Source organism: Phalacrocorax aristotelis, chromosome 7 (genome assembly GCF_949628215.1).
Source record: "Phalacrocorax aristotelis chromosome 7, bGulAri2.1, whole genome shotgun sequence".
Classification (NCBI taxonomy): Eukaryota; Metazoa; Chordata; class Aves; order Suliformes; family Phalacrocoracidae; genus Phalacrocorax; species Phalacrocorax aristotelis.
In genome coordinates this window covers 22790269-22816228 of record NC_134282.1, presented here as the reverse complement: position 1 = coordinate 22816228, position 25960 = coordinate 22790269, and the positions used below count along the sequence as shown (strand labels likewise).

At 37.9% G+C, this 25960-nt stretch overlaps 1 protein-coding gene across 1 annotated transcript in view; it reads right to left on the bottom strand.

Annotated features, from left to right (window-relative positions):
- Positions 1 to 6609: 6609 nt before the first annotated feature.
- SLC25A36 (solute carrier family 25 member 36) overlaps positions 6610 to 25960 on the bottom strand; it is a 33392-nt gene continuing 14041 nt past the window's right edge. The window contains exons 3-7 of the mRNA XM_075099244.1: positions 24731 to 24808; positions 21848 to 21948; positions 14351 to 14417; positions 11520 to 11809; positions 6610 to 10882 (exon numbers count right to left, since the gene is read on the bottom strand). Of these exons, the coding sequence (XP_074955345.1) occupies positions 10689 to 10882; positions 11520 to 11809; positions 14351 to 14417; positions 21848 to 21948; positions 24731 to 24808 (730 nt within the window). The 3' untranslated portion in view covers positions 6610 to 10688. The remainder of the gene's footprint in view (positions 10883 to 11519; positions 11810 to 14350; positions 14418 to 21847; positions 21949 to 24730; positions 24809 to 25960) is intronic.

Below are 25960 nucleotides of genomic sequence, written 5' to 3'. Positions count from 1 at the left end.
AGTAAATAGATACAAAGTCAAACCAGGAAGAAAGCTAGGGGCTTTGTTCTTTGGTAACACTTTAAGCCCACCCCCCCTTCTCCAGCTTACTTATATCTGGCTTCAGAAAAGAGGGGTGACACTGAGTACACAAACATGCTTAGGAATTGCTGCAGCTTTATTCCATCTCCCTTTGAAGTTGCATTTGGACACAAGGCTAGGGAGAAATCAGGTATTACGAAAGTTCCTCTACTCATTCCCTAAAACATGCAAACTAGAAAGACTGGTTAAAGTTGAGTAAGATGCATATAGCATGTAACACTGAATGCAGATTTCTGTTCAGAGCCTCATTCATCCCAGGGACCCAAACTAGCAGTTCAAATCCATACCAACAACCCATTTTCTCTTTCGGAAAGGATTTACAGTGCTGAATCCCAATGCTATTTCAACTTTAGGAAGGAACAGGAACCCTGGCAGATACTGCCACCACATGTTGCCAACTCTCAATTTGAATAATGAGAGGTGTCTTTCATAGCTAGGGAGGAATAAAGCTCTAAGTTTCTCAAAGATTTGTCTTTGAGATATTTGGGAAGAAAGGGTGGTTATGTCTTTTGGTCTTTTCCAGAAATCCAAACCACTCAGTAATTCATCTTTCAGTGTCTTTTCATGTCTATCATCTCTAAAAAAAAAATCCCTCTCAAATTAATTCTGCACACTTTTTTGGGGGTGGGTGTGTGTGGGGTGTGTGTGTGTGACACAAAGCTCAAGTCCTGAGAATTATCAGAATGCTGTCCCACAGAAATATCCCATCATGTCTGATGACCACTCCAGTGTCACTGCCCTGCCATAAGAAAATGATTTTTTACCCTGGGAAAGGAGGTGATGGGAAGTAAGTATAGTTCTGGCTGAACTGAGCTCTGGGGAACTGCAAGCTCAAACTGGTTCACCCCTGTGTGGTTAAGGTTTTTCAGTGTGTGTGGTTTTAACAGCTCTAAGCTGCTGTTGCTTGAGAGGTAATATTCCATTTACATCCAAGCTATAAAGTTTTGGCAATAGTCCCCTTGGTTTACATCAGTTAGAGACTAGGGCAGATATTCTTCTCTCTAATGGGGAAAGGTCAATATTTTTATACTGGTTTTGCAATTATTTTTTTTTAAGTATTGCAAAGAAAGCACTTTAAATCTTTGTCTGTTGCTTGAATGAATTACAAAATAATATTGGACCACCCTACAAGCATAGCTAGATGCTTGTCATTTTTCAGTATTTTCCCTCAACTAGTCTCTTAGGAAAATGTGTGAATGATAATAGATCATTCTTGTTTCAAGTAATTCAAACCATATTCCCAAGTCTTTAAAAATATCCAGAACGAATCCAGCTGGAACTCCCCAAAGCAACTTGCAAGTCATTCAATCACTGTGAAGGCCAGGAAACATTTGTAATGGCAGAGCAAGATAATATAAACTCTGTAAACTTTTACTGATAGCTACATTTCAGAAGAGGAACAGAAGGGAAACAAACACCTCAAGGAATGACAGAATGAAAGTACCTTAGAACTACCAGGAAAATTTACCAGCTTAGAAACTAATTCTGCTTGCCTGCCTTTAGCAGCCAGAGGAAAAAAGTTATTTGCCCATCATTAAGAATTATTTCCTGTAGGAAGCAATATATGTGGACAGTGAAAGGATTAACAACAGGATACGTGTCTTTAGCTATTTCCAGACGATGGGGAAGGAAACCCTGATTTCTTCCCCAGAAGACCTTGCTCTTGGATTTGGCTGAATATAGGGAATGCCTAGGGAAATTCACTGACTTCCCACAGAATTCCTCACAGAATGTCCTGCCTCTGGGAAGATACAACTGACTGAGGTTTCTTAGTAAGAACAGAGTTGTTATTTTTTCAGCATTCACTTCCTTTTCCTATCCAAAGGATAAACTATAGAAACTGGGAGAACCTTCTCTCCAGAGGGGTGAATGTTCTCTCTCCCTTTGGTATCTGTATCCAACAAGGCTCTCACTGATACTCATTTTAACCAAAGTCTGCCCTGAGTGAATATTAAACAGTCCTAGGAGAACTGGTCTTCTCTCTCTAAAGAGGGCAATTTGAGTCCACAAAATGTTTCTGTTGGACATTTTCCTGGAGATTCTGTTGAGGACCTAGACACAGCACAAATGTGGCCCTGAAAAGTATTCATACTATCACCTTCTCAGTGGAAGAATCTGGCACAGCTAAATTGGGAGAAAATTCTGGAAAGCTGTACTTGGAGACCTTTATTCCCTTAGATGGGAACTGCTGGCAAAGGGGACCACTTTTTCCAGTATTTTAAAAATACTGTTATACCTCAGATTATGTTATTGCCTCAGATTACGAAGACAATAAAATTAAACCAACCACATTGACTTCTCATTCATTCTGGTCTACTTTCACGTTGCTTCTTGTTATGGCAAGGAAACTACTTTAACTGTAACTCAGATGTGTCAAAGTAACTTCCAGATTTTTATGCTTTCCAGAGAAATTCTTAACTTGTAACTTGGAAAAGACAGCATCTCACCAACAAGTTTTCTTTACAACACCTCCACTCACCCTCCATTCAATATTCCCAAATCCTTGCTTAACGCAGAAGCTTGCCTTCACTACATATACAGATTGCACACAGGCTGAGTTAGAGGTCACCTTGGAAGTGCTGGATTTTTCTGCCCCTGCTGCTGCAACACTCCCTCATTTTACCTTCAACCAAAGCCAAACCTGAGTGAGCACAGAGTGATTTCATGGGAGTCTTGCTGGATCTTATGGATGTGGGACGGCTGCTTCTAAAGAGGACGTAGCGTGCTCATTGTCACAATCTATTTTACCTCTATGAAATCCTTTCCCCAGGAAACTAGAGGAAAACTGTATGCAGCAAGAATGCACTAAGCTGAACCAGCCCAGAAGGATGTTCCCTGTAACATTTATCCCAAGTCAAAACAGTAATCAAGAATATTAAGAGAAATGGAAAAGTGGACAGACTGATAGGTGATTTGTATTTAACTGATTAGTTTGGAACATACTGTATGAACTCATACTGCAGTAGGGACCAGGAACCAACACAATCAAAGGTAGCAGGAACAAAGTGAAAAGCAAGGATAAAAATTATTCCTATCAGTATAAGAATTGGCAAATTTCAGTCCTGGTTTAGGTCAACTGAAGTAAATTTATACCAGGAATCTCCTAGATTCCTTGCATGCTCTGTTAGAAAGCAATGTATTCTTTCCTATCATCTTAGCATACAACAGTGTCAACAGTGTCAACTGACCAAAATCTAACACTTGCAAAAAAGCAACATGTGGTATAAGACCTGGAAAAATTCAGATCAGCAATAAAATATATGATATTGTTCAGTTGGAGTGATAAACTGCTTAAAGATAAATGTATGAAGGGGGACATTGGAAAGACAAGTCCTTGGGATTGGTTGATTCTAAGGGAGAAGGGAAGAGGAGAAAAAGATGAGCCCTGGTTCATCTTTTCTATAAATCCTCCTGAAAGAAGACACATGCACCCTGCAAGCACAGGGTGACTAAGTCCATCATAAACAGAGATCCTAATCCCTATTAAACATATTGAAGATACCATTTAGGTCTGTGCTATCACAGGTCACCAGATCATGCATTCCTTTCACATGCTGTTCAGGTACTCTGAAGTGCCTTCCTTCCTGTTCTCACTGCTATTTAAGTCTGGTTTGCATTGATCATTAAAAGCTTTCTTACATTCAGGCTAGATATAGTAACAGCCAGCAAATAGTTCTTCAGTTCGTAGCAGCAGGTCTTGTAACTTAATACTTTATCCCATAATACTTATCCATCTGAGTTTTTTTCTTATGTAAAACCACCGTATCCCTCTTCAGATTCTGTCAGGTTAAGCCAAAGTTTTGTGGTCTGACAGGATACGCACTTCTCTCCCTGATCATTTTTTATAACCTTTTTTTTTAGCTGTGATGAACCAGAGCTGTGCATATGTGCATATGGCCCAGGGTAGGCCAGCCCAAGATTTGTACATAGAGTTCATACTTCCCTTTAGCATCCTGGAACTGTTGGTTTTGGTCTGGTTTTTTGGTTGTGGTTTTTTTTTTTTTTTTAATAGTTGAGTAACAGTGATCATTGTTGAACAGACTGTGCCTGTAGTCGTCATTCTCTCCATTCCAACTGAGAAAGTGGCACTCCTGGCCTAAAGCAAAAATTCTCATTAGTATTTTGTAAATGATTGAATATGCATTTTGCACTGTTATTTAATCTCACTTTGCTGGTCATAGCAATCTTTAAGAAAAACAGTCAAAACTTAGTGTACTGCAAAGTGTTTCAAATTGGTCATTGAAAAAATCACACTAATGTAGCCCAAGTCTTTCTGCCAAAACCAGTGACGGACATACTAAATACAACACCAAGACCAATTCTTGCAAAGGTTGTCTTCAGAGGTCATCAAGTGCTTGTATATTCACCACCAATCCAACAGTTCCCATTTCAAAACACTTTCTCTTTAGCTAAAATCTTACCCATGTTGGAGTAATCTAGAGACTTCCTTTGTGGTTCCACATCAGATAGTTCCACAAAAAACATATGGATTGTATCTCCAGCATTTACTTCATCTAAAATACAGATGGATCACAAATAATCAGCTATTTTAACATCAAGTCTTCCTTACTATCCAGTTACCTGGATGTCTGTAACATGCTTTGCACAAGAGGGATATAGCTCTGCTTGCTACAAACACATGAGCCTGTAGTTTCCTCATTTAATTGTTTTCCCTTTTAAATATTTGTACTATGTTATCTAGCCTCTAATTACATAGTGAAAGTCCTAAATTAACATGATCCTTAAAATATTTTCTGGCACACTTACACACTGCATACCTGTTTTCAGAATTCTGGATGGATGATCAAGTGTCAGAACACACTGCATTGAATTTTGTTTATACTCCAGACAATTTCAACATTTACATCCTCAGTCCCATCCCAAGTGTCTGCTTCAGGAGCAGGATTAGGAAAAGCTACCTACTTCTAAACAGCCACAGTTGAGAGGAAACACTCCTTGGGTAGAAATCTATCCAGAATTAGCAGTACGTTTCACCATCTGGAGCTTGTCTTTGAGAGCTTGTAGTCACCTTCACACAATTCTATTGTTAACAAGTATCTTTGCAGTAGTGAAACCAGTCTTAAGAGCATCCCTTGAAACATTCCATCTACAAAAATAGAAGCTCCTCCTCTCCAATATATCTTCCCCAGTTAAATACACCATTTTGTTTGCATCAATTTGCTCATAACTAGGATTCCAGTCCTGGCATTTCCTGCCTTTGACAGAAGCTGTGCAAGAAGATAATGATGTTCTGAATCAGCACAAAGCACACTGGCTGGCAACAGTATATTGAAGATGAGGAGTATTTGTCTTCGGAAGTACCTTTTTATTTCAGTTAACTGCATTATCGAATGCAAGGAGTTTCTTTTGTGAAAGAGATTGTTGCTATACATCACATGCTTTTAGGTTACATCTATGTCAGGCTACACACTAATGCATTAATGCCAAGCCGTAACTCAATTAGGGCTTTAAATATACCTTCATTTTACATATTCGCTTTTTGTCCAGGTCAAGCTTAATACAGCCCCTCCAGCAGAAGAGGTTGTAAAGCAACATGAATGTCAAAACATCCCCAAACACGTCACCTGAGCTCTGCCCTGCTCTGCCTCTTTTGGAGAGTTAAAGTGAAAGACTAATTACAGGCAGTTACAGTTATGCCACTTAGAGGCATAATTTCAGATGTGTCAGGGATAAGCACACTGGTTGCTTGTACTGATTCCAGAAGACTGATCACCTCTAAGCCTGGCCGACCTGGAAGCCAGAAAGTCTTAGAAGCAGAGCAAGGTAGGTCAACTCACATTAACGCTTACTGAAATAAAAGGAAAAAAGAAAATTGTCATAGATGTGCTGTTTTAATGCAATTTTTGAAGTAGTTCTGAATAGCTGAAAGACTCAAATCAGAGACATCAAGCCTGGCTCCATATTAAAGGCAGCAATGCTTTCAGCTCCAGAACACACACCGAGGGGAAAAACGCAGCACAAGATCACCACACAAAACCTACATAATACATTTGCAGAATGATTTCTGAGGAAGTTCTGAGGACAGACTTCAGACCAAACACTTACTGTTAAGAGAAACAGTATCTAATAATGTTTCAGATTCAAGGACTTGGTTATAACTGCACATGTGATTCATTCTGAACATTTTCAGGAACTACTGCCCTTCATTTTTGTCAGCAGCTGTTTGTGCTAGCTGGCACTTTAAATGGACATGAGTTCTCATCACTAGTTACTGAATCTCAGTTGACAGACACAAACATTTAGTTCTGCAGAGGTAACGGTATTCAAATCCAACTGCAAGAAGACATCCAACTCATTTGTCATCCTGAACCTCTCCAAAAATAACATATTATAGGTACAATACAGACACATTATCTTCAGCTACTATAAAATGGCACAAGATAGAACTATTTACTGGGGTCTCCTAATGGATTGTTCATTTTTAATCGCAACTGTCCAGGCACTGGTATATATCAATTAAAAAATTGAAAGGTTAAAACAGTGTACAGTTTAGCACAGAAGGCAATATTTGAATAGAAGCACATCACTTTAATCTGCTTTGAAGTTTAAAGCAATCCAAACAAAAAAGTTAACTATATAAATACAGAGTAAATGCACATAGTTAACAGCCAATTACATGTATGCAAGAATAATAGCAAACCTCACATGAGCATTGAAGTATTTGCAAACTGTCATTTGTGAGCGTTTAGCTATGTACTTAGAGGGCATAACTACGTTCACATATGCAGGGTAGGCAAACTGAAAACTTACATAACCAAGTCTTAACAGACAGAAAGTTGAAAAGTTTTACCTAGGCACACTTCAGCATTCAGCTTGTTTTCCAAAATTAAACAGCTTAAACAGGAAGCAACATTTATAAAGGCTGTTCAATCTTTTGTCTCTGGAAGCATTCTTTTAAATGCTACAGTCTGAGGAATGTAACAATTGTCATTATAAGAACAAAAACAGAATTGCAGAAACTGTCAATAATAAACATCTCAATCAGAAAGGAAATACATGGAGTGCATTATGTAAACAGGGAACTAGACAGATGCAATGTCAACATACAAGTGGACAGGTTGGTGTTTCAATTACAATTAAAATAAGCTCCATAAATCCATAACATAAACCTACTTAAAACATAGGCTAGCAGATCAGAAATTCAGACGGAAAGAGCAGATCTATCAGTCAGTTTGAAGGCTGGGCTCAGCCCTCTGCAACACACAACTCACCTGTTTTCACAGGGCACTACAGGGACCGAATGTGAAATAGAGGGGCTGTGAAATGTGACTTCATTCACTGAATTTTTTTTTTTTTTAAAGGGCTTTCCAAACTCAGGCCACCGTTGCCACGTCCCCGCAACGTGCCAGGCCCTCGTCACGCACGGCGCTGCCAGGCCCTGGCAGAGGCGCCCCCTTCCCTCTGACGAACCCGTGCTCCGGTGCCATCTTTCGACCGGCTGTGGGAGCTGCAGCCTCACCGAGCTTCCCAAACCTAACTGGCTGCCGAGCCCAAAAGCAACAGATTGCAAACACAATTAAGGTTCCTCTAGACAAGGGAAATTTGAGGAAACGGATTACGGAGTTTTGTCAGATATCCAAGACCTTTGCCTCTAGCACAGGAAAGCGTGACAAATACACTACATTCCAATACAAATCAAGATGACCATCTAAGTTACGAAGAAGTTTAAATGCACTCCTTTCAGTTCTGTAGTTAAGGTTATCACTGAACATAGCATCATCTTATTCCCTTTTAGTTTTTATAATAAATATCAGCGAAACTATACAAATAATTTAGAGATCTTTGGGAAATATTTCAGAGGTAACTTTGTATGTACTGGTAGTTTAAAAATAACAAAAAATCCCAAGAAACTTTGCATTTATGTTTTGTTATGTAAAGCTAGCCAAAAAGATCACCCCTGAAGTTTAAAACATTGCTTAAACATCCACTAAAAAGGCGGCATATAAGCTGATTGTCTGTTTTTAGCTGTTGTCTCCCATATTGAACTGTCCGTGTTAACCACCCAGACAAGGCACACACATGGTACCCAGCAAATTAATGGGAGATGAACATGTAACCAAGGGAGAACTATCCAATAAACAGAGTAGAGTAACTCTCATGAATCCTAGGGCTAATCCAAATGTTAACTGTATTCAGGAACTCCAAAGCTGAATACCATCCTTGCAAATTTAAATTTCGGCTATGACTGAATAATCTGGATAGCCTGAAGAGTAATCCACTTTCTATAGAACAAAAATTACAGTAAGTAGTTTTGCCTGCTTTTGATAACAGTAGAGTCACCTGAACAATGGCATCACAGCAAGACTTAGGTCAGAGTCAGGAATACTCCAGACATTTCCTGGAGAGGTCACAAAAAAAGCCCAGTTTAAGCACCTATTTAAGCACTCCCCTCCCTTCTTTTAAAACAGTCAAGTTCACCTTTGGTCACATCAGACCACACTGTCTTTAAAAATGTAAAATGACATTTTCAAAGGAGAAGGAAGCCAATACAGCTAAGCCTCCACTGCAAGGTCACTGTACATACTATAGGTGACTTTTAGAAGGATGACCAATTAGTACAGAAAATTACATTAAGTACTCAAATACTTTGACACTGTGGAGAACATAAGGGTCAAAATAAAGGAGAGCAAATGAGAAAAACCCAGACTGGTTGTTCTGTAAGCTTCAAGCTTTTAAATACCGCCTACAGAACTACTGCAGCAGAGATACTATGGATCCACAGCATAAAATGCTTTATCCTGCACAGCTTACATGGAAATCAAACTGTATCCTTTGTTTAAAACCAAACTGCATGTTTTAAACACAGTTTGACTACAAGTAACCAGTAAGAGGAATAAAAGTCACTAGCCATAAAAGGCCATAAAAGGCCACAAAGTGCATAAGGAGTCATTAATAAAATAAAGCCATTGCACACAACGCACAGTTTAAGTATACTGATGTACCACACTGGAAGAGTTGATAGGACAGTTCTGTCCACACCAGTGTAGCAGCATTTATGTGTAGAAAGCTATTGCCTCCAATTTATAACGATCATCTTCCTCGTACAGATCATGGGCGCAGACTGAGAAGTACTCGTGGTGCAGATAAAAGATATGTTTGGAAAGCTGTACAAGTTCTTGTAATGTTAAGCTTCTAATTTTGACACGCCAGCTATACGGTTTTGGAAAATCCTTATAAATTAAGGCAAAATAAACTAGCTAAGCCTCACTACTGAATGCAACACATTGTTTTGTAACTGACTTATAGAACAACAAAAACAATGCCTGAATATTCAGACAATTTGGAGGACAAGGTTATACTGTCAGCTGCAGTTCAGTACACAGGCTCAAGTTGGAAGAAGTGATACAGCAATTATCAAGGGGAATGCTTACAAGAAAATATCAGTTACAGTTTTCTCCATCATTCTGGACAGAAGCTGCCTGCACTAAAACAATCTGTCACAGGTTCAATTGTTTTCTGCTTTCTGGTTACCGTAGCCATGGTGATATGTGTTCTCCCCCTGTACTCTCATATAGATACTGGTAATCCAAGTCAGGATTTGCCAGACATTTTAGGGTAATACAGCTTGGTTCTTAGGTAGCATGAAACTATTTGAGTGAATCCTGCCTTCACAAATGGTATGCTGGAATAGTTGAGATTTCTGATCACATTACAAATCCTTAAAAAGGCTATGAAGTAGCATTCAGCAAGTTCTTCCTTAGCTGTGTGAGTGAGCTGACAGGTTAGCAAGGAAAACTGATAATACAGGAGAACATTTCATAGGTCTCTTAAGGAAGGAAAACTCCAGAAAAGAAACAGGATGATGCAGCAGAACTAGAAATCCACATACATCAGTATTAACAGATTGATAACCTGAAGAGTTCAAGAATCAGATCCTCTCTCGCTAACCTACAACACTGCTTAAACTTAAAAATACAAAACAAAACACAAACAAAAAGCAAACAAAAAAACACCAAAACAAAACAAAAACCCAAACCATCCAAGTATCACCTTTTGTAGTGAAGAAATAACTCTGTTCTGGGTCCCTGCGCCATATTTTGTCTTGAGGTAACAACATGGAAAACTTTACATGCTGACTACTACCTCAGTCTCTATGACTCTTCAGAGCAACTGAATGGAAGTTTTGGGTATGGAAAGGTATGAAAGTACTGTCTTCCCCACTCTTCCAACAGGTTACTGTGCAGTAAAAACAGAACAAAAAGGATGTAGTTGACAGCAATCATTACAAGAAGTTACTAAGGGTGCCCAGGAATACATTTTACACCCCCCTACCTCACCCATCATGTCTCTGAAGATGACTGATTGGCCTTGTCTAGATTATCAGATGAAAAGAAAGTAACAATTTTTAATTAAGGAATGTATAAAGGCATTCCTTAAGGGGCAGTTCCCATTTGTCACATTGCCAAGAGACCATGAAATAAGGCAGCAAAATTATTCATAGTTGCCCACAATCAACCTTCTGTTTTGTCCACAGCTATATGTTCCTGATGTAACTTTCCTTTTGCCCACCACATTGGCAATGACATTCAGTGGTCCACTCCAGTCTTTCAATCTTCCACCTTCTTCTAGGAAGCCTTGTCATGCTGCTATCCATCAAGCAAGTAGACTACCACTTCATAGGTTGACATCATGATAGCTGTGTTTGGAATCTGTCTGATCAGATGTGTAGTTAAACCTCGGTAGAGGGATCCATACCCTTCTTCTCGCACAAGCAAAGACAGTGTCTGGAAGAAAGATCTGTATTTTGTTCCTTCTTCTCTTAGTCTTGTTCGTACAACCTCTGTACAAAGAAAACCACATGTGGTTACATTCACCACTTTTCAGACAGAGAAACAAACCAAGTATGCATAAGAGAAAAACAAATTAAGTTTTTGTCAATATTAGATACCTAACTAAGCAAGGAAAGTTCATTTTCTTAGTTAAAATCCAGAAAAGGACTGTTCAAGCTTACATTTTAGCTTGGAAGTTGCCACTAATGAAGTACTCGATCCACTAACAAACTTAACACATAATACACATCTACTTTGCAGCAAAATTAAGTGCAACTCAAAGCAAAAGTAGACGGCCTGGTTTCCTAGAAGGGGGACAACTTGCTGACAAGTTATGTGTAATTGCTGAGTATATAGAGGTATTCCAAGTGAAAAAGGACCTTCTCTCCTTAAGTGCTTTGGGCCATACCCTGGCTAAGCCTTTGGAAAAATAAACATTGCCAAAGAAGAGACAATGCTATATATCCATTTAAAAATACTTCAATTTCTAGATACTATACTCGTGTTGACTTGCTGAATCTGACATGAAAAGCCTTAGACAAAGAAATAGCTCTTGAGAAAGTGACCCAAAGTCTGCTACAAATATCACTGAAAAGACTCCCTTTGATCAATCTGATTGAGGCTCTCAGCTGTACATGCCCTGCTTACCATGGGGATATGCTATTGATGTTGCACAAGTTTTGGAAGTGGCAGCAGCCATCATCATTCCAACAAAGTCTGAAGCTTCTTTTGCCAATTCATCCTCATTGTCCATGGCAGAAGCAGTCTTATACTCCAGTAGTTTTCTCTTAATACTCTCATATATAACAAAATGAATAACAGTCTCAGATATGCCTGCGTAGGATGCTGACATTCCTCTGTAGAAGCCTTTAATACCATCTGACCGATAAACTTTTCGGACACATTCAAAAGCACTCATTCGCTTTTCTCCACGATTCCTGAAAAGGAGAGAACGAGACAAACATCAAGCTGGTGCAACTTGAGACTGGAAAAGAATTAAACCGTTTCACTTGAGTGACAAGAGGACTTTGGAAACATCTCACACCGATACTGGGGGGCTCCAATGCAGACACATTTAAGAACACACATAACTTGAAGTAAAAGTCTCAAAGGCCTTCAGCACTAAACACAAGCCAAACTTCATATGGTGACTCCAAAGTATCACTTAGACAAGCTCAACAGCTCTAGGCCTCCCCAAGTCTTACTGATTAAAGGACTAAATTGCTTGAAAACAGACTCCCAAAATGAACTGCTGATATCAGTGACTCATGAAAAAAAAATGCTGATTTTCTTCTAGATGAATGGATTTCCTTGAAATTTTGTCTCAAACAAACAGCTCCATCGAATGGTAATTATAGTGGCTAAGAGTTCAAGCATCAGGTCTCACAGCACCGCAGCTATCAGCAAATTATCATATCCAAAGGGAGCATACCAAGACAACACAGGTAGCTATTATTTGATTCAACTAAGCCACTGCTGATGTAAAGGAAAAATGCTCATTAGACATGATTGCATCAAGCAATTTTTGGTAAATAAAACCTTATCCCCATTTTTAGCTTGCTTACTAAATTAGGTTGTGCATGTTGAAATACTTAGCATACTGTGTACAGCTATGCAAAACCATTACCACACTGCCTAATATGCTTCACTGCAGCAGTGAGTGCAGGCACTTGAAGGATATGGATTCTGCCAGCAGAGGTCTCCCGAGTGAGCAAGTCACAGAATAAAACGGCAAATAACCTTGTAAGAAGTTATGGTAACTCATATGGATACTGTCAAAGCAGGACAGACAGTGGCAGCAGCTATTATACAAGCAGAATGAGGCATCACTAGATGACAGAATTTAAGTCCCAATGGTTTGAACCCACAATGTCAGAGAGCAATGAAACAAGGTACCAAGCACAATTAAGAGAGTGAGCACACATAACTGCAACTCGGATCTTGAGTAAACTGGGTGGCAGATACTACAGAGAAATAGGCACCTGGCACTGATTTGCTGACAGGCAAGATAAGCATGTCAAAGAACAACTGGTGAGAAGAGCAGGTGGACCTACAGCTGCAGCTCCAGGGGCATCCCAGACCCATCTGTGCCTGGTACATCTGGACAGGTGCACTGACAGACTGCTGTAGGAGTTTGTTCTTCTGATGTGCAAGATGCACAACATTGTCTTGAAGGCCAAAACAATTTCACTTTGGGAGAAACCCACATGCTTCTCCAGCTCTTACTGGGATCAGAGAGAGGGATTTTTGAGAACTTCAACAGAAACAAGATCAGGTCAGGATAATCCTGCAGGCCAAGCGTTTTTATGCCTCTAATAACAACTGAATTAGAGCTGAGAATGCCCACACAATTGCAGTGTCCTACACAAAGTTAGAAGATCCTTCTCCAGATCTCCTACTGTGCTTGATACAATGTAAAGAAATAATGTGCACAAGAAATCTGATTTTCCTTATTCTGTTAGGAAATAGAAATCTGTTATTTCCTTAAACCCCTATAGCGTAAACAATTTTTCTGATTAATCAGTAAAAAAAACAAGCAGAGGCACAAGATGCCATCAGGTTGCACATAGCACCCAAAAGCCCTTGGAATTAGTCATGGAATTATCACCCCAATCCTACAATGGCATCACAAGAAAGTCTTGTGGTAAAACTAGTTCTGGGATATATCTGCTAGGGTCACCTTGCAGCTGACAATGTGCCTGCTAAGAGGGGAAAAATGCTAACATGCGCTTAATACAGGAAGTCCAACAGAACTCCAAAACAGGAATATGTAGCTCATTAATGTATGTAGGATGGCTGAAGAAAGAATTTTATATTGCATGCTAAATCTTCAGTAATACAGTGTATAAAATGAGCAGCACAGTTGCATTAAGACACTTGCATCATATCAGTTCACCCCTACGGTTTTAAATAGATGGGAATATAAAGGTCTTTATTCCTCCCTGTTTACATAAAATTCTTCTTTATTACAAATTTTGTAATAATAATATAGAATCGATTACAGAAACTGTTGAAGTCCAACCAACTATTGACTATCCTGTGTTTCAGTGCATTAAAGTAGTCTATAAAAAGAGGAAGACAAGAGTTCATTGTATATAAAAGATGAAAACCAGGATGTTTCAGGCATTTTTCTGAACTTTTGCTAAAATACTTAAATCCTGATTTCAGAAATGTTTAGCTCAACCGCTAAAACTGAAGGATAATGTAAGCATATGGCTGGTAGTACATTATTTTAATGGGATGCTAACTTTGGAATTAATTCCAAATTTGCTGGCCAGTCTACAGGGCCTCAAGCACGCCTCAGAACACAGATTAAAAGAGAGAAAAATGATAGTGTAACTTGCAGATAGGTCAGCATCAACTTTCTAATTTGAAATGCTGGATATTTAAAGATTCATCCCATTTTGGGGTGCAGAACAGATTCAGAACATTTAAGCAAAATCTTATCACAGCAGTGAGACTTCCCATTGACACTATACCTTGCATCAAGCTGTAATCGTGTCTTTACTAGCCAAATGGGATTAGTTGTTGTGATCGCAGTAAAACCTAAAATATTTAAAAAGAAAAGTTAGATGTGATAATACCACAAGAGCAACCGCATCTAAGTTCAAAATGCACACAGTAAGGTACAGTGGATGCAAAAACTCGGACTATACTGCTTTTTAGAAAGTACCCATTGTAGCCCTTTACTGATATTTTATGAATCCATACAGCCAATAAACATTTTGCTTATTTTTTAGTTTTACATTAATATTGAGTAAGTTTGATACTTAACAAGAGACACCCCATGTAAAATAAGCCCAATTATGTAGACTTCTCTGCCTAGTCATACCAACCCTGTTTTGACACCATAGAACAGGAAAGCTAGCTAGACTAATATTAGCCAATTTAGCAAACATGTCAATAAGAATGCATTGCAGATACAGCTAGAGCAATTTGAGAGGGTATAAACCTTTGTGTCTATTTAATTAGCTGCCTGAAATACAATCCGAGTTTAAAAGCATGCAGACTGAATAAATACTACTTTTGGTGCAGTTAAAAGGCATGTATTACTGTAAGTTAAGAGACCTTTTAATACTGAACTATAAGGAGCAGTTAAATTTGAGTACTAATGTTTTATTTAGTATTCAAAGCAGAGATCGTTGGTTGGCCTACAAATACTTTACAAGTATATGAGTGTTTGAATTGTTAAAGTAAATACTATGACTTCTAACTATCCAGACAGCAGCTATTCAGGCTTGCATAACGGCTAAGGGTTAAAGCTTTAATTTTCAGTCCACTAAAGAAAAAGAAAAGAAAGAGAAAAGGAAACAAAATAAAAAAAAATAAAGAAAAGAAGTAAGAATCACTCTTACTTCTGCGCAACCGTGGAGAGGAAAAGAGCAGAGTGAAAGGCAGCTCTTAAAAAAAAGTAAAATAAACAAACCATCTAGAGTTGTACTATCACACATGCACCATTAATGAGGTGTCATGTCTGCAGGAGAGAAGAGGAAAAAGGAAGAGCTGGAACATGGCCAGGCAAGAGATGATAAATTTAGACACTTGCTTTCTAAGTGACACACACATCACTTGTATATCACTACAAAGACATGCTGCCCTCCTGCAAGGGAATGGACTGGGGTTGTGGGAAAGCAACAAAAAGTTACCTTATTTAGTGCATATCTGGTGCACAATACTTATACAAAGAACAGACTATCAATAAGCTTGTTTATGGAGATCATTAACAGCTTACATTTTATATATTTAGCAGAACTGCTTGCATATATTTTAACTTCTGTTCAATCACAGTCTAGGTTTACATTGCACACAAATGACTGCAATACTCAGAGAAATGCCAGGGGATCTTAACTGTTTTGTTTCTACCCCACCCCCAAATCTTAAATAGGTCATTATGATTTTCAGTTGTAGTTCTAAAGACAATCTACAAGGTTTAGCAGCTGCTAAAGATTTAGCTATATTTCCATGCCAAAATAGCAAAACCACATTACCGATTTCAGTTTAATCTTTTGGTTAAATAGATTTTTAAACTGACTCAAACCTCTTAACTAAATAACTTCCTGTGATAGATAAGATCTGGGTTTTTTTGATATACTACTCATTTTCCTATGCCCAGGTACATATATAGCCCTTCATACAATGGAATGTAACCCTAACAAGCCAAAAGTGGTTTATATCTGCATTTCACATAGGTAAATAATGACCTAAAGACTCAAAGCATCAGGGAACTACCCTGCTATATCCCATAACAAGGCATGGGATATTTTTGAAACATACCACATCTGCAAAAAAGGGTTCTGTAGTTCAATGAGCCAGAGCCCTTCTGACCTGTCACCTAATGCCATAGAAAATCCACTGACTCCAACAGCATTTGACCCTGGGTTGAACTAAACTGAAAGGAATCATTGTTCTTGCATTCTTTATTTCTTTATACTAGCACTAAGAAAGCTTTCATTTTCTTTTACTTCAAATGAGAATCTTTCCATATCTATAGTGCAGTGAAAGGCATCAGGACTGCCACAAAGGCCCTGAAATAAAGTGGGGGGAAATCACTAACTTCCCTAAAACACATTTTTCAGAAAGGCTTCTCTCAAAAAAACAAAATTAGTTCTTAAATCTCTCCTAGTTCTTAATGACACGTGAACAAGACAAAAATCTTTTGCATTCCTATTTAAGTTGCATCCTTTGGAATTTTGTTACTACTAGACTGTTTGTTACAGCATTATCTGCTCAGCCCTTTCTCCTTCCTTTTCAACCCAAAAAGGGTCTCTGTAGATCCTAAATCTGGAACAGGAAACACATAGGTGAGATCAGAGGCAGTGTCTGCGTGGCAGTAGTGACTGTATTCACCCACAGCAGCAGCCTGATACTTGTAGGCAGGCTGGGAAGAGTATATTGGAAATTGCCAGTGAAGAGTGGCTGGCACAGCACGCAGCCTATTCTGTCCAAACTTGCGCTCCCTGGGTTGCTCTAAACATTATTTAAGCACAGCACACTTAACAGGAGGATCAGACGCATAGCAGCATAGCCAATTTTTTTTCCTTAGGGCTGACCTAAGCCTAAATTGCATGACAGTTTGAACCAAAGCTTTCAAATCAAAGAGCCTTCAATAATTCAGGTTTCAAGATGAAACAGCTACAGCTCAATTCTTACAGGTAACATAGTAAATACAGTTAGTGGAAGAAGAAGAATAAATTAAGAGTTGAGTGATGCTGACACCAAGGAAAGCACTCCAAAACATGAAACATACCATTTGGGATCTTTGATAAGATAAGCTTTTCTTCTGAAATACAGGAAATTTGGAGCAAAAGCACGTGTTAAACAAGGTGAGGGGCTTTCAACAACTACTATGAAGCTCTATCAGTTGTTTCCTTTTCCTGTTTTTTCTTTTTAGGAGTCTCAGTGACCTTTGTAATGCTTATCAATGTGTTGTATCCTGAAGAAAGATTCCAGATTCATTAGAAGTGTAGATCGATCTGGCAATACCAGTAACTCCTGTACTTTTCTATGTTTTATTTTCTTCTATGAAATTGTATCCCAGTTTCAGACAGAAAGAATTATCTCGATCTACATTTTCAGCTATACCAGGTACTGACAGGTAAGATCCCAGGTATTCCTATTATGCATCATATTTCAAAGGTTAGGGTTTCTTTTTTAATCTATAAGCCAATGTAATTGATACAGACGCATGTGAATATGGAATGCTTAAATATCCAAAGTAGTAAAATAAAAACAAACCAAAAGAGAAAACAGAAAGAGACAGAAAGGAGATTATATATATATTAAAAAAGAAAAAGAAAAGAGGGCTTTGAAATAATGTGACAACACAATATCAGCTGCAGCATTTTAAAGGCAGCTCTGGGACACTGAAGAAAAACCCAGTCTTGTTTAACCCAGTAGGGACTTTCAATTAGCCAGAGCTAAGTAGAGTAGCAGCTGTCAGTGAAAGGTATTTCCTACCTTTCCCTGAACAGCACAGAAAAAAATAACTCTTAACAGAGTTAAGGAGAAGTGATGTCTTTGCGCAATGCACATCTGAGTTCAAGATAATGAAAGTGAATTCCCCTTATTTTGTTTATTTAATAGATATTACAAACCCAATGTGTGGTTCTTACACTAGAGGCTGCAAGAGACGCTCAGTTCAGTACTCACGAGGTTTAAGTTAGTCCATATTTCTGCAGGAAGTGACCTGCGGATGGGGAGCATGAGATGACACGATCTCACTCTTTTCACGGGAGAAATGTACAGTAAATGCCTAAAATAGACACAGGCTTTTCTGTATCATAACAACAAGCAGTGACCTCATCAGACACATGTGTACAAATCGAATCCCATTGGAAGGATTTGTGAATTAGTTATTGTGAGATCTAACTGTTTTCAGGTAAAAGTTTAGGAAAAAAAAGAAAAATAATCAGAACAGGCCACAGATATTAAAGTAGTTGTGTAAAATGCACTGAGTACTGAAATTTCTGCTCATTTGCAGCAGTTCAATTTTATATCTCCAGATACTTACCTACATATTGAATTTACAAGTGAACCTTCCTCCCAAATATCATTCACTCCCTCCCAAATATCATTCAGAAAAGCTAGCCTTTTCTTAGGACTGAAAAAGCAAGTTAGATGCCTTATGAAATCAAACTTCCTAATATCAGTAATCAATGAGCTAAATATGCATTTTACTTGGTATTAAGTAACTGCATACATACTACTAAAAAGTTACAAAAATATTTTATCTCTGTAAGTAATAAAGGGGTCCCAATTTTTTTTTAACTAAAACACATACATTTGGATTGGTTACCCAGTAGAGTTCTGGAAAGAACAGCAATAGCATAAAAGGCAAAGTAGTTTTGCAGCAGATTTGCAACCATGTTGTCTGAATGAGGCTATGAATATTAAAAAGGCAAATCAGGAAGCCATACAGGAATCAAGTATCTCATTCAGTTCTCTACAGTTTTTATTCTGTGGCAAAAGAGGCTGAGTAAGTGCAATGAGAAGGCAGAGTTTATAGTGAATTGGAGAATTTAGCCTAACTTTCGTATGTACAGAGATAAACTATCTTCACATAAGCAAACGCTTTTATTCTTGTAGTATGCTTCAGATATATTCACTGTCCAAGTTTGCAAAAAGAGAACCATGTGATATGCCAAGCAGTAAGCAAAAAGATTGCCAAGTACTTCTTCATGTCAACACACAGATATTTTATGTATGAAGGTGATGTGAATTATATGCTGGAAGCTAGCACACAGCAAGAGAAAAACATTAATTTCTAATTGCATAAGGCATCAGTTACTAATACGTAGCATAATTCATCCTCCTTGAGATAAAACAAACTTACTCAAAGAATCTTAAAAACATGTTTTATCTTGAGAAGGAAGAATCAGGCCTAAAACCAAAAATGCTTAAAATACCATACCTCAGTTTCTCGATCCCAAAAATGCTATGTGCATAAAATAATCCTTATTTAACAAGGACATCAGTCTAACCTGAGATATTATGTATTAACATATGATATAATTGAACAGTATTTAAAGCTGACTACAGTTCAGTGCTTATAGTCCTTTCATAAAACAGATTTTTAAATTGTACTTTTGCATCATTATTGTATTTTGCAACCTACAGGAAAAGCTTTGTAAGTGCAAACACCACCTCATGCTCATTAGGTATTAGAAGCCTTTACGTAACAGAAAGGTCACATCGAAACAAAAGAAAACCCCTCATTTAAGACTAAGTTACTCAATTCCTTACTGAAACCGATGGCAGCTGCAAAAAAAAAAAGACCAGTACCAATTATTTTTTGCTAATTATTAGAAGTGTTTATCCACCTTGCCAATTTTGAAACCTTAAGTTCCAAAGTAAATATTACAGTGATATTTTGTGTTAACCAGTTTAAGTAAACCAATTAAGACCACACATTTGATCTTGTCCCTGTTATTTTGCCATTTCCTTACGTTGATTTGTATCATACAGCAATACAAACCTTGCAGGTAAAACTGTTAATAGCTGGTTTAAGTGCATTTTCTGAAATATATTAGAATTACAAAAAGGTTAGCACGTTCCCAAGAAAGCACTGTTCATTTTAACTACAGTCCTTTTCATATAAATCAGAATACTGCCAGTACTGAGTATCGAGAAATCATTTGTCAAAGAAGCTTCTTTTAAAGATCTTCCAGAGAATGGCTGTAGTACACAGTGCCAAGACATTTCAAGAGAGAAAGAAAGTTGTGACCTGTTGCGTGAACCTGCACCGGGCATTCAGTCTCACTGGCTACGTGGTTTAGAAATATAACTGCGGGATTAGATAAGTGTGAGAAAGATAACAGCCACAGAAGTTGTTCAATATTAGAACTCTTATACAAGTGTAAAAAAGGCAAACAGCAATTAAGGCTCAAATACATTTACCCCAGCCTCCTGCAGTCATAAGTATAAATGCATAATTCCAACCTTCTGGAAGGTAAGCAAGTTAATAAGCAGATACAGAACCCCTTGACAAACTACAGCCTGTGTCTGCAAGCACTTGGGAAAAGTCACTACAACATATCTGCATAAATGTTGTGATTTTTTTCACTCCAAAATGAAGGCAGTAACTTCCAAAGATAAGGAACACTCTGAACCTTCCTTTGTCTGCAGCACTGCACAAGTTGTCTTCAACTGAGGACAGACTTGTTTCTACTACCCATACTCCCCACCCCGCCCCCCAGTTTAAAGACATGTTTTATCCCCTTGACAAAGGGCTGAAGACAATTCATTTTTCTTGGAGCAATTAACTGATTTGGATTAACTTTTCAGGAAATCCCCTTCCAGCTCATTCCCCATGCTGTTCACCTACAAAACACGCATTTCCAGGTGCTCAAAAATACTGCATCACCAGAGCACTTTTATGTTGCCCATTTAAGACAAAACAGATCTGACATCTCTAAGGAGCATGTGCTAGAGATGTTATTTAAGTACAAAGTTAATGTCACTTAAATTTTCTATGCTATATAACAATTTCTTCATATCAGATTATTAGCAAGTATTTAATAGAAAACTAATCTTATTCATTATTCTGACATCACCTTTGGCAGTCCATTCCAGATTCCTATCACTCCGGTTGTAAAATTTGACAAGAATTAAAAGCTTCAGCAGGCTACCATAAAATTGTCACAGTTCATCTATGTAGTCTATGGCCTATACAGAAAAAAACTTTTGAAAATTTGTTGTTCTGTAGGAAAGATACAGGCAACAATAGGTAAAGTGTTGCCAGCCCAAGTTTTGATTTCCCTGGCACAAGTCCATGACCATAACTCAGCTCAGTTGATTTTAACTCCCCTTGTTAATGATCCCAACGCACAGAACATACAAATCACACAACAAATATTGGTAGCTGCAAAAATATACCAAAGTTATACTGCAGATATAAAATAGGAATTTATTTCCAGAGATTAAAATACATGAAAACTATGGAAATCCGCTCTTCTGTGTCACTTTAGCGATAGAGCAAACTTCACACAGACTGGTATTTGAACAAAGGAGGAGGGAATATTACATATAATTTATACAAGTATCTGCAGGCACATTTCAGAAAGACAAAAATAAGTCAGATATACAAAATTGTAACAGAAAGTGATTGTTAAAAACAGATTAAGAAGCATTAAACCAGAGTTCAGTGCAAACAATGTTTATAGCTTGCAGAGCAAAAAGTTACTGTTTTGAAAGTTTTCGTTTTACATTTCACAAATTTACAATTGAAAAAGCAGGCATGCAAGCTTTTCTAGAAAAGACTGTTCACACACACACAGTTAGAGGTCTTCGTTAACACTATGCAAAGTTTTGCGCACACATTCTCTAGACAGCTGGTTTTGTGACAGGCCAAAGAAGGTAACCACTACAAAGAGATCAATCACTGAACTTCTTTTGTTTTGGTTTTTTTCCACATTTATTGCCACCTCTAATTTGTAGATATGGCTCTAGAATGAAGCTAAAAAGTTACAGATCCTTACCTGCCACACCAGCTGAAATCATGTGTACCTGGGTAGAATCTGGGTTGAAAATACTGTTCAACTTTTCCTTGCAGTTTGAGTAAGCAGCAAAATATATTGCTCTAAAATTAGAACAAAATCCAAGTTATGTTACATTTTGTGTGTTGATACCCTTAAACGAAGTGCCACTAACTTCACTAACTCAAGATGACTGTGGTTCAAGTCGCTTCCTCAGAATAGAACTATTCAAGGAATAACTCTTGCAAAGTAGTGGGACTATTCTAGGAGTGGAAAAGAAAAAAGATCATACTTTACCACTTTCTCTTCTACAACAGCTCACACTAACAGTTAGTGATGGGAAAGATAGTAATTAGAAATATAGCAGTGATTTTTGACACTAGAAAGTTTAACCAGGGAAGCAAAACACTGCTGAACTGAGAACTGAAGTTGGAGTATTCTGTATTTCTTTAATAACAGATCAGGTGTGTTCTAATGGACCTAAACTCCTTTCAATAGCATTACAGTTTCAAGAAAACTAGCAAGTACGTAGCTTATTTAAACCAAACAGCACACTTAATATTTATAATATTCTAGCATTTAAGATGTAAATATTGATAACTTGTAGTCATACCTTATAAAAATTTCATTATATTTATATTTTAAATGCTAGTACAAGTGTGAAGCTGGGATCCACATTTCATGTTAGTTCTGTATTTAGAATAGACAGATTTTTTTTTTCCTCCGAATAAATTACAAAAAAAATTTGTAAACTACTACTACGTTCAAGTCTGTGAGCTGGTATCAAATCAAAGCTAGAAATAGAAGTAAGCAATGCAATATATTATGAAAAATGCTTCTTTTCTCTCATTAAAGCTAAAAAAGCTTATTTTAGGCACACCTAAAACTCACATTTAAGCTTATAGCTCAGTTCTTTAAACTTACAGACCCCCCTCTACAAGAGAAAAAATGAACATGCAAGTTTTCATGAACAGAACATTAACCTCATTAGCTGAGCAAACATGTTTATCTTTTTTTATAATAAAGAAAAAGTGCTGGCTTCATGGGTGTAATTTCTAAAATGGAATCTCAACTCAGTTAAGTATACTGAATGTGTTATGAAATATGCTTCTCTACAGCTTATTTAAACAAAGAGCTGCTGTTAAATCCACTTAGCTAATGCTTAATTGAAATGAAGTACTGGATGAAGACAGAGTCAGCCAGAGGGGAATGAGGATGTGCTTATTTATAAGGCTTCACACACTATATCAAGTGGACATTTTTAGTATGGGGGTGGTTGTGGTAGAACAAGCCAAGTATTTCACCTGGGGGAAGAAGGGAAGGGAATTGGATTTAACATAAAACTTCTTACTGAAAAGAAATAGGTGTTTGCAATTGAGGATATTTTTCATTGAGGATAGTCACTTACAACATGGAATTCATTGCTGTATAAAAATTGCTGTTAAAAAAGTAACATCATTGTTGAATGTTCAGACCAGGCTAGACTATCAAAGTAAAGTACAGGCTCTTCAGATAAGGAAGCGCTGATACCCGACAGGTGTCAAGAACAAAGGAAGCTACTGGAATTACTTCAGCATCTCCAAACAGCAATGCTAAGTTCGTGATTAGAAAATACCTCAAGTATTCCCAATTCCTTAAAAGAATCTGTGAAATAAAATACTCCAATTCTTGAATTATGTTTTTCTCTTATTTATGCAGAGGATCTACAGAACCACACCTCATTTGTCAGACCTATGTAGAAGACATTGATGCTGAATGGAAAGACCAGTTTAATAAAATTTTCCAGAAGCATCCAAAGACCTTAAACCAGAAGAGTTACAATACTCTCCAACTGGGTGTGCAGGACACAGGACTGTCTTCTCTTCAGACAAGAAAAAAAAAAATCACACCCAAGAGAACCCAAAACAAATGATAAAAAACTTCAGAAACCCCAAAAGCAGGGCACTAAGTCAAGGGAATAATAAAACCTTTGTGGAATATATTCCCTCTGCATAAAGACTCTTCTCTTATACAGAATAGAAGGGAATAAAAATGGGCCAGAAAATTACTATAGCCTCATCCAGGATTAAGTAGTTGTATTAGTTTTACACAGTTTTGTTTCCATGCTCCTCAGGTATTCTCCTATATTTGGACTGAACTTAGGCTAACATTTATATGTAAGGACCAATTCAAACTCTGGCATAATCTGCACCTCACTCTCACTGCCAGCACCAGCTGAGTAGCTAGTATATTTATGCTGATGCAGAGCAACTGACAGTAGCAGTATCACTGCCAGTTATCTCAGATTTACATCCTTGTCCGCTGCACACTCTGACACTGCCCCAGTACCCTTTGGAGTCCAGCCCACTGCTGGATCTGCTTTCTCTGGGACAGCTGTTAAGTGTGTCATCCTACCCAGTCTCATCCTTTTAGAAGTTTCAGAACAGGCTTCCTACTGCAGGAAGTGTAGCCTGTGCTTGAGCAGAATTCAGGAAGAAAGACCCAGCATTTTGAGGCTACAGTCACACAATTGCTTCCTCAAGATGATGGGTTAACCAAAGGCTAAATCTACTTTTGTATTTTCAAAGGTACAAACTTCTTGTTTACATGTGCAACCCCTTAAGCGTTTTCCTTCTCAACTGGACAAAACTCTGCATAAGGGATAGCACACAATCATATGTACTATTATAGTAGCATATTGGATAGTAAAGGCTAAGACAGTTGGAGCCCATGAGTGGCTCAATTTCTCAGACAGTGGAATTACCCCAGGGACCAAAGGTTATTTGCTATTAAGTATTCAAAACTGCAGATGAAAAAACTCACTTCAAATAAACCTTAAATCCTTTAATGTACAGCAACCTAAATTTCATCAAAATTATTTCATTTACTGTATATATTTTTACTTACCTGGAAGGAGCAACGCCTACAAGATTAGGACCCAGCCCTCTAAATAGAGAGCGAGGTCCTTCCTTCTGCAAGATCATCCTAGAAAACAAAAAAGCGACAATACTGTAACATTCACATCAAAATTAAGGAATGCACTGACCATTTTTACACAGAGTAAAGCTGAAAATAATGTAGTTACTTTCATAATAACTGACAATGCAGTGCTGACCACAAAAAAATTAGTAATTTCCTAGAATCAGCATAAAATACAATTCCATTATTGCTTTACATGCCATAGAAATCCAGGAACTAAATGCAGAAGTACAGCCTTATGATGTCAATATAGACTTCCCTCAAAGATAGGAACACATACATGCATGAGTTATCTGTCATTAGGAAGTTAAAGAAAGTGTCCTTTGATCAGGGAGAAAATACTAAGCATGGAAGTGTTCACACCCTCATAGGACATAGATTGTTCAGGAGACAAAAATATTTTATTCTATTCTACATTCCTTTCATCACCCTTTAGTTCCCAATGTTTGACAGGTTGGGTTTTTTTTGGGTGGGAGGGACAGCAGGTGAAGGGCAACGGAAGAGAAGAGGAGAGACAAAGGCTCAGTTACAGCAAGTCATATGCCTTCTGAGAGCAGTTCTACTGCTTATCATGCCCAGCCAGGGACATCATCTGCAATCTCTAATGTACTCTTTTCAGAAAGACTGAAATATCAACATGGCTTGCATGTGCTACCCTGGTTTGATTCTACAAGACTCCTAACAGTACACTAAGTTACATGTCAGAAGTTAGAGGAAAACACCCTTTCAGATACAAAGTCCTGCCTTGCCCATCCCCATAAATGATTTAAATCCACCAAGCATTCCACTAGGAATACATTCTTAGCTTTATTCTTTCTGATAAGATATGGTGATTATTTTGACTACAGTGAAAGGAAATTGAAACCTCTGATGTGAGAAGCAGCCCTTCCTTGAGGCTGGCAGGGATTCCCTCCTATCGGTTCTGAACTGCTGGCTGTGTGCTCATGCCCAAGCACTGCTCCTGGGCTGCAGAACCAGTGTTTTTTCCTTTCAGCTCCTTCCAGAAAAGGACAATCCTTACCTACTCAGGCAAGATAACTCAAGTTTGAGATTAACTGAAAAAGGAGTATAACCCATGCAAAGAGTCACAGCCACAGTACAGCGCTACCATCTTACAGTACCAGGTCCACTATACACAGCTCTGGAAAGACAGCTTGG